The sequence below is a fragment of the Callorhinus ursinus genome, unplaced genomic scaffold (assembly GCF_003265705.2).
Source record: "Callorhinus ursinus isolate GAN/ISIS: 27379988/994484 unplaced genomic scaffold, GSC_fseal_2.0 scaffold66, whole genome shotgun sequence".
NCBI classification, from domain to species: Eukaryota; Metazoa; Chordata; class Mammalia; order Carnivora; family Otariidae; genus Callorhinus; species Callorhinus ursinus.
The window spans coordinates 6,194,122-6,207,083 of record NW_027397128.1 but is presented as its reverse complement, the minus strand read 5'-3'; the positions used below and the strand labels follow the sequence as shown (position 1 = coordinate 6,207,083).

Here is a 12,962-nt window from a genome sequence, read left to right as displayed (position 1 = left end):
AAGTACTCTGCTCACTTTCTGCCTCCATGATTACCTCTGAAGGTCCCTGTACATTTGGCCCACTAGGGTCACCAGCCTGGCCACTCTTAGAAAATGTCCCTTGCTTGCCCTCACATTCCATGATTAAGTCTTACTAATTAGTTCCTTTGATGATCAGCTCATACAAAGTTATTGTGACATCCAGAGTGAGGAGCAAAACCTTAGAGTACTAGAGTATCTCAAAAATATTCAGGGAGGGAGGAGGAGAGATAGGGAGAACAAGAGATTGCATTGTGGTGTAGAGGCTGAGGGTGAAGAGAAAAGATATGAGGGAAATGAATTTTCTAGAAGGAGCATGTGGCTGATGCTAATAAGAAAGCAAAGGCTTTTTTTTTTTTTTTTTTACTTTTTTAGGTATAGCCTCATTCCCATGTGTGTCCTTGAGATTCTTTTCTGACAAAATCTGCTGTAGTTTGCTCTTCCTCGACAACCCAAACAGGTGAGAACAATTCAAATCCAAGTCCCCCCTTTATTCAGTTACCTTTTTGTTACCTCTTACGAGGTTTTGACCCATCCAATCAACCCCAGTGCCTCCTACCATGACTTCTCCCAATCTGATAGGTTCCCAAGTCAGATCAGCCACTTTCTCTATATTACCAGCAGCCTTCTCTGCCATGCCCAGGGGTTTGAACTTTATCTTGTAGACCAGCATTTGCAAAACTGTATTTAGAGAAATACTAAATGTTCCATGTGATGGTAATAAGTGTTATTTGAAACAAGGGTTCCATTGTCAGGTAAGTTTGGGAAATACTAAATACTCCTTCTTGGATAGTCACAATGCCCATTAGTGTAGTGAAGATTCTGAAAATATTTCAGTAAATACATCTGTCTAACTTTGTTTAATCCAGCATCTCCCACAGTTATTTAACCACATAATCATTTTTTCTGTGCAATATTTATTAACATCTATGGAACATTAATGGTACCCAGAACATAATTCAGGGTATGCTGGTAGAAGCATTGTAGGAGCATAAAAGGATTTCAAAGTAGAGGACTAACAATTCAGATTTAAGCATTAGTAAGAGCACTCTGGCACCAGTGTGATGAATGGATTGATTAGAGAGGACTCTAGCAGAAGTGGCAATTGTCTAGGGATGTTGGTGAGGGCTTTGACAAGGTTGTGACAGTGGAGAAGGGAACAGGACACACTGGATTAATATTGAGGTGGTAGAATTAACAGGATTTGGTGATAAAATGTCAGATTGGGAGGGGGAAGATGTTTCATCTGCTACTGGTATGTTGATGTTAAAATGTTTGTTAGAGATTGGTAAGTTGGATATATCAGTTTTGAGGGAAATCACTTATGAGAGAAATCTGGGTTAGAAATGGATATTTGAGACTGAAACAGTATAAAGTGAGACTAGAGTGGGCCCCATCAAAACTGAATATTTAAGAGGTATGAAATAAGAAAAGTAAGAAAGGCCAAATCTAAAGTTTCCCCCCTTTTTCAGTTTATTGAGATATAACTGATGTATAACATTGTGTAAGTTTAAGGTGCAACATGATGATTTGATATACATACATATTGCAAAATGATTACAGTAAGGTTAGTTAAGACATCCATTACCTCACATAATTACAATTTCTTGTGGTGAGAACATTTAAGATCTACTTTCTTAGCAATTTTCAAGTATTTCAAGCATTATTGTTAATTATAGTCATCAAATTGTACATTAGATCCCAGAAATTATTCATATTATAATTGGAAATTTAATCCATTGGCATTGGCCAACATCTCCCCATTTCCCCTATTTCCTAGCCCCTGACAATCACCATTCTATACATTGTTTTTATGAGTTTGGCATTTTTTTTTCTTTTAGATTTCACATGTAAGTGAGATCATACAGTTTTTGTCTTTCTCTGTCTGACTTATTTCACTTAGCATAATGCCCTCAAGGTCCATCCATGTTGTTGCAGATCGCAGGATTTCCTTCTTTTTAATGATGAATATTATTCCATTATATTCCACATCTTATTTATCCATTCATCCATCAATGTACACTTAGGTTGTTTCCATGTTTTGGCTATTGTGAATAATGTTGCAAAGAATATGGGGGTGCAGATATCTCTTCGAAATAATGATTTCATTTCCTACGGATACCCACATGTGGGATTGCTGGATCATATGGTAGTTCTATTTTCAATTTTTTGAGGAACCTCCATCTGTTTTCCATAGTGGCTGCACCAATTTACATTACCACCATTAGTGCATGAGGATTTGCTTTTCTCCACATCCTTGCCAACACTTATCTTTTGTCTTTTTGGTAGTAGTCATTCTAACAGGCATGAGGTAATATCTCACTGTGGTTTTAATTTTTCGTTTCCCTGATGATTAGTGAAGTTGAGCATCTTTTTATGTACCTGTTGGCCATTTGGATGTTTCTTTGGAAAAATGTCTATTTAAGTCCTCTGCCCACTTTAAAATCAGATTTTTGCTATTGAGTTGAATGAGTTTTTAAATGGTCTTTTAACTTTTGTTCTTTTGCTAAGTGTTTTTTTTTTTTAAGTATAGTCGACACATAATATTATGTTAGTTTCAGTTGTATACCTTTGCTGTGTTTCTAAGTGTGTCTTTTGTTGGTTGCCTTGTGAAGGAAGAGATATCTGTGTTTTTATTTACTCTTTTAAAATTCTCAGAATACAGCTCTAAGAAAACTTTTAAGCAGAACTTAGTAAGACTTTAAAATATAGATATAAAGCAGATTTCCCGTAGTAGACTCAGGATGGCAGCAAATACCTTGGGGTTATGGTGTGAGAGGACCATCATGACAAAATGACCTATGTGAAATGCCTCTGCCAACTGAAAAGTAATCTTAAAATTGCGTTTGATTTATGTGAAAGGCATGATTGTTAGGTTAGTGTTGTGGAGATAAGGGAAGCCTTTATATTTGGAGGCAGCAGATTACCACACAAAAACCCATACATGAATGTTTGTAGCAGTGTTATCCATAGCAGCCCAAAAGTGGAAAGAACCCAAAAGTCCATCAACTGGTGAATGGATGAAAACTGTTGTGTATATGTGTAATGCAATATTATTCAGCCATAAAAAGAATGAAGTACTGGTACATGCTACAACACGGATGAGCCTTGAAAACATGCTAAGAGAAAGAAGCCAGTCCTGAAAAAACCACATAGTCTATTATTCCATTTATATGAAATGTCCGGAAATGGCAAATCCATAGAAATGGAAAGTAAATTAGTGTTTGTTAGGCTGGGAAAGATGATGGAATGGGGAGTGACTGCTAATGTGTACTGGTTTTCTTATTTGAGGTACTGAACAATGTTCTAAAATTAGTGGTAGTGGTTGCACAACTCTGTGAATATACTAAGTACTACTGAATTTTACACTTTAAACAGGTTAAACTTATGGTATGCAAAAAAAAATCTCAATTAAAAAATGCATCATGACAAAATAGCAACAGCAACCACCAGAGTGGTGGCTACTTGGGCTGTTTGGCTATTACTTGAGTCCTTCAGGACCTGGGGTGTTGGACTTAGGGAGGAAAACCAGTAGGGAGCAAGGAAGGAAACATGTCTGTGCCTAGAGTGCCCATGGCTGGCCCTGAGGGACCTCAGGGTGCCCCCTTTTTGTGGAATGACTGAGTGAAGCTCCTTAGGACAGCAACTATGAGGGCTTTGTGGCAAGGAAGGAATTCCTAATGTCCTCCCCTACCACACATAGCCTTCCCTTATCTCCTTTTCTCCACCTCTTGGTTAGCAGCAAATGAGTCTCCTCTTCAAGGTACATGCTTTTGGGCACGCAAGCCCATTCAGTCACAGGAAAATCAGCTTTTGGGCCTCTGAGCAGCCATACTGGGTCTTATGCTGGTCAAACAGTTTGCACAGGGCATCCATATAGAGTGCATGGTATTTGTCCACCATTTCCTGGCTTGGTTTTTCAATTTTGGGCAGTGGCAGAGGCTCCCCAACTGGAAATGGGAAAAAAGAAGGGGCAAATGTTAGAATCTTCTCTTCCTTTAACCTCCTTCTTCCCTGGGCCAGATTCTCTCACTTGCCAAGTCAACTCCCAGATTCTCCCTCTTTGAGGTTGAGGTCAGGAAAGAGCTGAGGTGGACTTGGGGCTGAAAGCAGCACTCACCCACAGTGACGATAGGCAGCGAGTATGGCAGGAGCCCAGAGGAGCCTTGGCAGAAGCCTCTTCCATAGAAGACACAAAAATAGAAACCAAAGATTCTGCGGAAGGAGCTCTGGAACTTGTACATCCAGCTGTCTTTATGGAATTGCACCTGATCATATACCTCAGTTTCTCCAAAAGTGAAGGTGGGGACCAGATGAGCCCTGAAGGAAAATCCTGATTTATTTCTCAAACACAGGCTAGGATGAGAACCACTCAGGAAGAACATTTGTTCCTGGCCAGGCTCCCAGCTATATAAAATCCCTGTAACATAAAGCATTTCTTCTTGCACTAAACAGGGCTCCCATATTTACTGTCTCTTTTCTTGAAATGTTCAAATCTAGTGAGAATGTTATCTCTGGGCCAGGATCACAAGGGCAAGATATGGGGGTATAGGGAAGGAAGAGGGTTTTGGGCAGAGATCCCCAGAAACTTATATCATGGTAAAGAAAAGCTTCCAGGAAGTGTCATGCAGGGAAATATCTGACTCTGTTTCTACTAGTAGGAAGCATAGAGATGATGTTAATATTGCACAGATGCATATATTATGATATGCCCATCACCCACAGGGACTATGCATAAGGTATTCTGTCCCTTGAGATTAGAGAAGAGAAAATTTGTGTCCCTCTCGGGCCATAGGTAGAGAATCAGGCTCCTGAAGTCTTCCTGTGAGAGAAGAGTAAAGAGAACATGGCCTTTCTTATACAAACCTTTGCGAGTTACTAGTAATCTCTCTGCACTTTGATATATGTTACCTTACTGGATCCTCACAGCAGAGACAATGTGGGGCACAGTGGAAGGCGGTGGTATTTTCTCTATCTTACAGATCCAGAAGCCCAGGTTCTGAAGGGGAAAGTTCACTCAGGCAGTCAGTGAGTGGCATGACCTGGGCTAGAACCCAGGATTCCTTCCTCCCAGCTCAGAACTCTCTCCCCTATATTATGCTCCAAACTGATGAACAGGCCACTCAGGCAAGGTCCCTAGGTGAACTACTTTTCTCTGAGTCAGAAATAGGACAATTATCTCTGTGTTCAGTGGGCTGGCCTCCTGACCTTATGGTGCATCCCACAGTTCCAGCCTTGGGCACCTGCCCTTTACCTCCCATCTTTATCCCTCAGTTAGAGTGGCTATTAATTATCTACCACTTACTGTGTGCCAGACACATTTGGTGTTTTATGTGGATGACTTCATTTAATAATCAAGGCAAAAAATGGGCAGAAGACATGAACAGACACTTCTCCGAAGAAGACATACGAATGGCTAACAGACACATGAAAAAATGTTCATCATCATTAGCCATCAGGGAAATTCTAATCAAAACCACACTGAGATACCACCTTACACCAGTTAGAATGGCAAAAATTGAGAAGGCAAGAAACAACAAATGTTGGAGAGGTTGTAGAGAAAGGGAACCCTCTTACACTGTTGGTGGGAATGCAAGTTGGTACAGCCACTTTGGAAAACAGTGTGGAGGTTCCTCAAAAAATTAAAAATAGAGCTACCCTATGACCCAGCAATTGCAGTCCTGGGTATTTACCCCAAAGACACAGATGTAGTGAAAAGAAGGACCATATGCTCCCCAACGTTCATAGCAGCAACGTCCACAATAGCCAAACTGTGGAAAGAGCCGAGATGCCCTTCAACAGATGAATGGATAAAGAAGATGTGGTCCATATATACAATGGAATATTACTCAGCCATCAGAAAGGATGAATACCCAACTTTTACATCAACATGGATGGGACTGGAGGAGATGATGCTAAGTGAAATAAGTCAAACAGAGAAAGTCAATTATCATACAGTTTCACTTATTTGTGGAACATAAGGAATAGCATGGAGGACATTAGGAGAAGGAAGGGAAATATGAAGAGGGGGATATCAGAGGGGGAGATGAACCGTGAGAGAGTATGGACTCTGAGAAACAAACCGAAGGTTTTAGAGTGGAGGGGGGGCGGGGGGGGATGGGTTAGTCTGGTGATGGGTATTAAAGAGGGCACGTATTGCATGGAGCACTGTGTGTTATATGCAAACAATGAATCATGGAACACTACATCAAAAACTAATGGTGTAATGTATGGTGGTTAACTAACATAATAAAAAAAAATAAACCCCAACAATGACCCTATGGAGTAGGTACAATTATTAGTAGCCACATTATGAAAATGAAAACACCAAGACTCAGAACGGTTAAGTAATCTGTCTCAGAGAGTAATAGTAAGTTATGAAGCCAGGGTTCAAATCAGGCCCCCTGACTTCAGATTCTGTGCACATACTCACCATACTGTACTGCCTGCCCCTTGCACTTACCATTAACAAACAGATATAGATATTGATATTGCTAGAGATGATGTGGGCATCATCTGTATATTAAGGGAGTCCTAGCCAAGCCCCCTGATAATGAATCTGGGTTTCTGGTTTGGCTTCCTGAGAATTGGTCCAGCTAGTTTAGAAGGAGTGGATGACATAAACCTTTTAAAAATGCTATGGCCATCTCCCTTATGCACTAGTAAGTTCCATGAGGGCAAGACTCACGTCTGATTCATCTTGGCATCACCTAGCAGGTGATGCTGCTCAGAGAAGACCATCCACCCCTGCCCTGGGAGGAAGACCTACCCATGCTGGAGGGCTGTGCGCACAAACCCCTTGCGCTTCTGGAGGATGAGGGTGGTGGTGTTGGGCACACTTTGCAGGGCCTCTCCCACCCCTCCTACTACGATGCCCACAAGGTTGCCAGTGCCATGGCTTAGCAGGTAGTCGATAGCTGGCTGACTCACGGAGCACACACCTAAGGAGAATCAAAGAGCAGAGAGAGGAGCAAAATAAGGGGAAGGGAAAATGGCTGAGAGGGAATACTCTCTGCTTACTCCTCATTGGCTTGTCTATGTGCCCTCTGTTCCCATGAGTCCCAGAAGGAGAATCAATGAGATGGGACCAAGGGTGTGGAGAAAAGAAGGCTGAGGACAAACCCAGCATGTTTCACTTTGAGGCAATATCTCCATTCATAGGAGACATTAGGTTAAAACTATAGTAGGAAGGTTTCCAGTGGGATAACCAGAAGAACTTTCTGAATCTCAACTATAATCTTACTCTTTTCTTTTCCTCTATTGTCACCAAATAGCAAAAGTTATTCTTTACTGAGCATGTACTCTGTGGCAGGCACTATATTGAATGCTTTACTTGTATGATCTCATTTGGCCGTCACACCAAATCTGAGGTTAGACTATTATCATCAGCATCTCCTTACAGATGAAGAAAGTGAGACGGGTAGCTTGCTCAAGACCACGCAGTAGGCGGCAGAGCCAGGATTCAAACCCAGTTTAGCTCCAGAACATATGCTTTTAACTACTACGCTTTGATAGGAATGGATGAGAGGTGGTTGAGAGGTAGGGGATGGGGCTTAAAAAGGTGAGTATCCCAGCAGAGAAATGGGCCAGAAGCTCCAGTAAGTATGGTCAGAAGTACCTTTGGCCATGAGGTACTCCCTAACAAAGGGGACCCTGAAGAACCAGGACAGTGTGGCCAAGTAGGGAGTGATGCCTGGGTAGATCTTCGAGAAGCCTGTGGCTTCAGTGCAGAAGTTGCAGAAGGGTCCAAAGGTCAAGAGGCCATGAGGATGAACCCCCATGATGTAGTTGTGCTCAGGTGACAGGTTTTTAGTCTTCAGGATCTGCAGCCATGAAAAGAAGCACCAGAGGTGTTGAAATAAGATCACATGAAGAAGCAAAGGTGAAGACACTTCAGGGATCAGGGTGCTCTCTAAAGCAGAGCTTTTCAACAGCTAGGCCATGAGTGGGTTTCAGGGTTTTTCAACAGCTAGGCCAAGGTACCTCAGCCCCTGGAAAGCCAGGAAGGATCTGGGGCAGCTAGAACTGCTGGACCTCTTCCCCATGGGTGGCTGCAAGTAGTTCCAGCCATTTATCTCAATGCGCTTTATGCATAGTATCATTTTGTACGAGTGTTTAAGTGAAAAGGTCGGCAAGTTCTGCTCTAAAAATTGGGGCAACGTTTATTGTCTAGTCCAAAGAATGCTCAGAGGACCAGCATAGCACTACATTACTAGATCGTCTTCCTGATATTTTCTCCTCCCAACCCCCTTCCGGTTTCTGCCTAAGTAACTTCTATTGAACGTGAAAACCCTGCCTAAATATCACCACGTCTGTGAAGCTTTTTCTTACCCCTCATCTGAACTACTTGTGTACCATGTACCAAACTATAAATACATACTTGTCTGTCCTTCTCATTAGATATGAGCACCTTGATGACAGGTTGCATCCTACTCACTTCTCTGTACCTCTAACATGTAGTACAGAGTAGGCTTTCAATCAACGTTTGTTAAACTGAACTGAATTGTATTTGTGTTTCTGCCTGTGTCATCTGGTAGGTCATGCCAAGGGTGTCCAAAGTATGCTAGCACAGTAGCGAGTACCAGCCACAACGTTGGGTCTTGAAGTATGTCTAGCCTGCCCTGAGACTTCTCTGGTATGTTCATTTTCCTTATGGACAACCCCAGTTATTTGGCATAAATGCCTAGTATTTTGGGAACTGCTGGGGATGCTGGGAAAGAGACACTTACCGTAATGGGGAAATAGTCCCTGAGGTGGGTCCAGATACACAAGTTCCTTACCCAGCCTGAACGCCTGCCACCTGAGAGAGAAATATCAGTGGGGGATGGTGTCTGTGTGTGCCAACCCCATCCCTCCCCCTCACTCAGGGCTTTCCTAACAGCATGGAGGGTCATGGCTCCGCTAGAGAGGTGGAAAAGGAAGAGACCCCAAGAGGGTCCTGGCTGGCCCAGGTCCTGTGACTCTGAGAACTTGGATGAGAGACCTGTGGTATGGTGAGTGGGACTCCCTGGTTACAGGTTAACCTAGGACATTCTTTTTTTTTTAAATAAGTTTTTGTTTTGTTTTTTTAAAGACTTTATTTATTTATTTGACAGAGAGAGAGACAGCAAGAGAGGGAACACAAGCAGGGGGAGTGGCAGAGGGAGAAGCAGGCTTCCTGCTGAGCAGAGACCCCGACACGGGGCTCCATCCCAGGAGCTGAGCCGAAGGCAGATGCTTAACGACTGAGCCACCCAGGCGACCCTAAGCTGGAACATTCTTAGGCCATGTTCTTTCTAGGTCCACGAGTCTTACCTTGATCTGGGGTCTTCCAGTCCAAGAAAAACCAGGTAAAGTAAAGCACTGGCAGTGGCCACAAGGATGTAAACAGCAAGCAAATGAACAATGGCTGCAAGATAAAAGCTGACGAGGGAGCAGGTCAGACCAAAATTGTTCTGCCAGCAGAACCTGCCCATGTACATCCCCATTAAGAGCCCCCCAAACTACCCAAGCTTCTGGTCCTGGCCTTCTGCACAGTCTAGCTCCTGCCCATCCAGCAGGATGTCTACTTGGCCTTCCTCTATCATCTACTATACACCAGCCGTATTTCTCTAATTCCCCATCATCCCTGTCCACTTGCTTCCTCAGCCACTCACCATCCCTCTACTCCTTCCTGCTCCCTGCCTGCCACCAGCTTTTCCCCTGCTCCCATTCATCCACCATCTTTCCCTTCTTGTCTCCTGTCTCCTTTGCTATCCATCATCCCCAACCCCTTGTTAAACCGCTAGCTCATCATCCTTCCTTGCCCATAAACTATCCATATCTCCCCACACCCTGCTCACTAAGCATCTGCATCCCTGTACTTCTTCCCATTCACCATTCTTTTTTTAAAAAAGATTTTATTTATTTGACAGAGAGAGAAAACGCGCACAAGTAGGGGGAGTGGCAGGCAGAGGGAGAAGCAGGCTCCCCACTGAGCAGGGAGCCTGATGTGGGGCTTCATCAAAGGACCATGGGATTATGACCTGATCCAAAGGCTGATGCTTAACCGACTGAGCCACCCAGACGCCCCCCACCCCCGCCATTCACCATTCTTGTCCTCTTGCTCATTCACCATTCCTTCCATTATCACTATCTCCCCACATGCTACCACCCCACCCCCTCCCAGAATGGAAAACTCTATGGTTTAAACACAGGCTATACTTCTCCAAGTCTGTAATTCTAATGCTTCTTCTGTCCCACTCCCCGTGCAGTATGCTCATGGACATATCATGCCTATTCCCTGGGCCTCATTTCCCCTTTCCAGATGGTCAGGGTTAAGAAGTGGCTGAAATTAGCCAGATCTACTCATATCCATCATGACCCTGTTCTACCCCTCTGCCTGTTCTCACCGCCTCCTGTGGCTCTATCTCTTCCTTCTCCAGGGTGTTCATGCGACTCAAGACTCCTTGGCTTTACTCTGTAGTACCATCTGAGATGATCAAAGGTTAGATATGAGACTTCCCATGAGCATGAAGTTCACCCCAGATCTGACCCTGGTCTCTGACTCTGGTTTCTTGCTGTGCACTCTAGGATCAGTACTCACCTATGACAAGGTAGCTCAAGGGCCACTGCAGAAGTATCAGACTCTGGAAGTGTGTAGGCTGCCCGAAACAAGGCATGATGCTCAGGAGCCTGAGGAAGACAAAGATCCCAGAACACTCTTCCAACCAATGGTGCCACCAGCCTCTCGAAGCTTGCTCGATAGTGAATGCATATGATCAGGAGGATTTTCACCTGCCCTTTTCCTTCTTTGTCCTGCCCCACACCTACGACCCACTGCAGGAGGCAGGCTTTGGAGTACCAAGGACTGTCCTATCAGATCTGAGCCCTGGGCCCTGACCATTTGCCCTTTGACTCTTTCCTGAGATTATTAAGACATCAGGATGAAGAAAGGTAAGAAGGACTGCCACCTAGTCCTAGTGACTCAGAGATCAAGAGAAGGGAAATACCTTTAACAGGCCACTCTGAGACTATGGGGGTTGTGATCTCAGGAGGGAGCTCTGGGGGATTTGTGGGGTAGGGAGTATCTAGGATTAGGTTTTTGTTGAGACAGACTATTGCCCTGAGGCAGTCTGGCTTGGGATATCCCCCTCTTTTAACTTGCTATTACAATAATTTCAGAATTTCCAAATATTCCAAAAAATTTCCAAATACACACAAAACTAGAGAATGCAACAAATTTTTATCTTTATGTTCATGTTTTTTGTTCATCTTCAATAACTGCTAACATTTTGCCATATTTGTTTCATCTATCGTCCCAATTTTTTTTTTCTTGGAGCATCTTAAAGCAATTCTAAGATATCATGTCATTTCACTCCTAAATACTTCACTATGAATACAAAAATATGAATGTTTTCTTCCACAGTGATGCCAATATAACCCTTAACAAATTTTGTAATTTTTGAATAATACCTAATATCCAGTCCACATTCAAATGTCTTTTTACAGTTGGTTAATTTGAATCAGGATCCAAACAAGGTTTACTGGTTGTATTTGAATGTTATGTCTCTTAAGTCTCTCTCTCTCTCTTTAGTTTTTCATTGTAAAATAAAACTTAGATACAGAAAACCACCTAAAACAAATGTATGGCTTAATAAATTATTATTTATTAATAATAATAAATAATAATAAATTATTATTTATACCTTGCCGCCACCACTACATCAAGAAATAGAACCCCAGAAGCCTCTCATGTACCCCATTTCAATCACAACCCTCTTCCTCCTCCCAAAATAACCATTATCCTAACTTTTTTTTTTCTTTTTAAAAATTGCTTTGGCTAGCCGGGGTCTTTGTGGTTCCATACACATTTTAAGATTGTTTGTTCTAGCTCTGTGAAAAATGCTGTTGGTATTTTGATAGGGATTGCATTAAATCTGTAGATTGCTTTGAGTAGTATAGAAAATTTTTAAAGATTTTTCCTATTTATTTGAGAGAGAGCACGAGAGCGGGGTGAGGGGCAGGGGGAGAAGCAGACTCTGAGCAGGGAGTCCTAGGATCCCAGGACTCCAGGATCATGACCTGAGCCGAAAGCAGATGCCCAACCGACTGAGCCACCCAGGTGCCCCATCCTAACATTTACAGTAATCTTTTCTTTGCATTTCTATGGTTTTATTACCCAAGCATACTTCCTTAATGATTATGGTTTAGTCTTGCCCATTAAAAGAACTGATATGTTCCTTAAATTTTCTCTTTTTTGAACTTCTCATTTTGGAAAGTCTTAGATTTATGGGAGAGTTGCAAAGATAGTGTGGAGAGTCCCCTATACCCTCTGACCCAGCCTCCTTTTATGTTAACATCTTATGTAACCATGAGTATAGATATCACAGCTAAGAAACCAATACTGGTACATCACTGTTAACGCCAGAGTTTATTTGAATTGCACTAAATTTTTCTCCTAATGTCCACTTTCTGTTCCAGGATTCCACCAGGTCTCACATTGCATTTAGTAATCATGTCTCCTTAGTCTCCTCCAATCTGTGATAGTTTCTTGATCTTTCCTTTTATGACCTTGGCATTTTTTAAGAGTTTAAGTCTGTTTTCATTTGCAGGTTTCCCCTTCCATTCCTTTCTTTTCCTGACGTTACTTATGTCTTGAAGAATCCACATTTGAGGGGCACCTGGTGGCTCAATCGGTTAAGCGACTGCCTTCGGCTCAGGTCATGATCCCAGGATCCTGGGATTGAGCCCCATATCGGGCTGCATGCTCGGTGGGGGCCCTGCTTCTCCCTCTCCCGCTGCTGCTCCCCCTCCCTGTGTTCTGTCAAATAAATAAAATCTTAAAAAAAAATCCACATTTGACCCGGAGAATTTTCCACAGCCTGGACTTTGTTTACTGCATGCTTATGGTGCACTTCAGTAGATTCTTCTGTATTTCCTGAAGATTGACATCTGAATTCGAGGACTGGATCAGACTCAGGTTT

At 42.8% G+C, this 12,962-nt stretch overlaps 1 protein-coding gene across 1 annotated transcript; it reads right to left on the bottom strand.

The window, feature by feature from the left end:
• Positions 1-3,813: 3,813 nt before the first annotated feature.
• AWAT1 (acyl-CoA wax alcohol acyltransferase 1) lies at positions 3,814-10,658 on the bottom strand. The gene is made up of 7 exons (XM_025850467.2): positions 10,583-10,658; positions 9,313-9,420; positions 8,748-8,818; positions 7,637-7,841; positions 6,788-6,959; positions 4,139-4,338; positions 3,814-3,968 (listed from the first exon to the last, which is right to left on the bottom strand). The coding sequence occupies exons 1-7, from the start codon at positions 10,656-10,658 to the stop codon at positions 3,814-3,816; spliced, it is 987 nt and encodes a 328-aa protein (XP_025706252.1).
• Positions 10,659-12,962: the final 2,304 nt, after the last annotated feature.

What these genes read in the sequence shown, in the direction of transcription:
- AWAT1 (XM_025850467.2), bottom strand. Translation starts at nt 10,658, where the DNA reads ATGCCTTGTTTCGGGCAGCCTACACACTTCCAGAGTCTGATACTTCTG. An exon ending in CGCACAGCCCTCCAGCATGG is followed by an intron (nt 4,339 to 6,787) that starts GTAGGTCTTCCT and finishes ATTTTCCTTCAG; the next exon opens with GGCTCATCTGGTCCCCACCT. An exon ending in GCTGCCTATCGTCACTGTGG is followed by an intron (nt 3,969 to 4,138) that starts GTGAGTGCTGCT and finishes TCCCATTTCCAG; the next exon opens with TTGGGGAGCCTCTGCCACTG.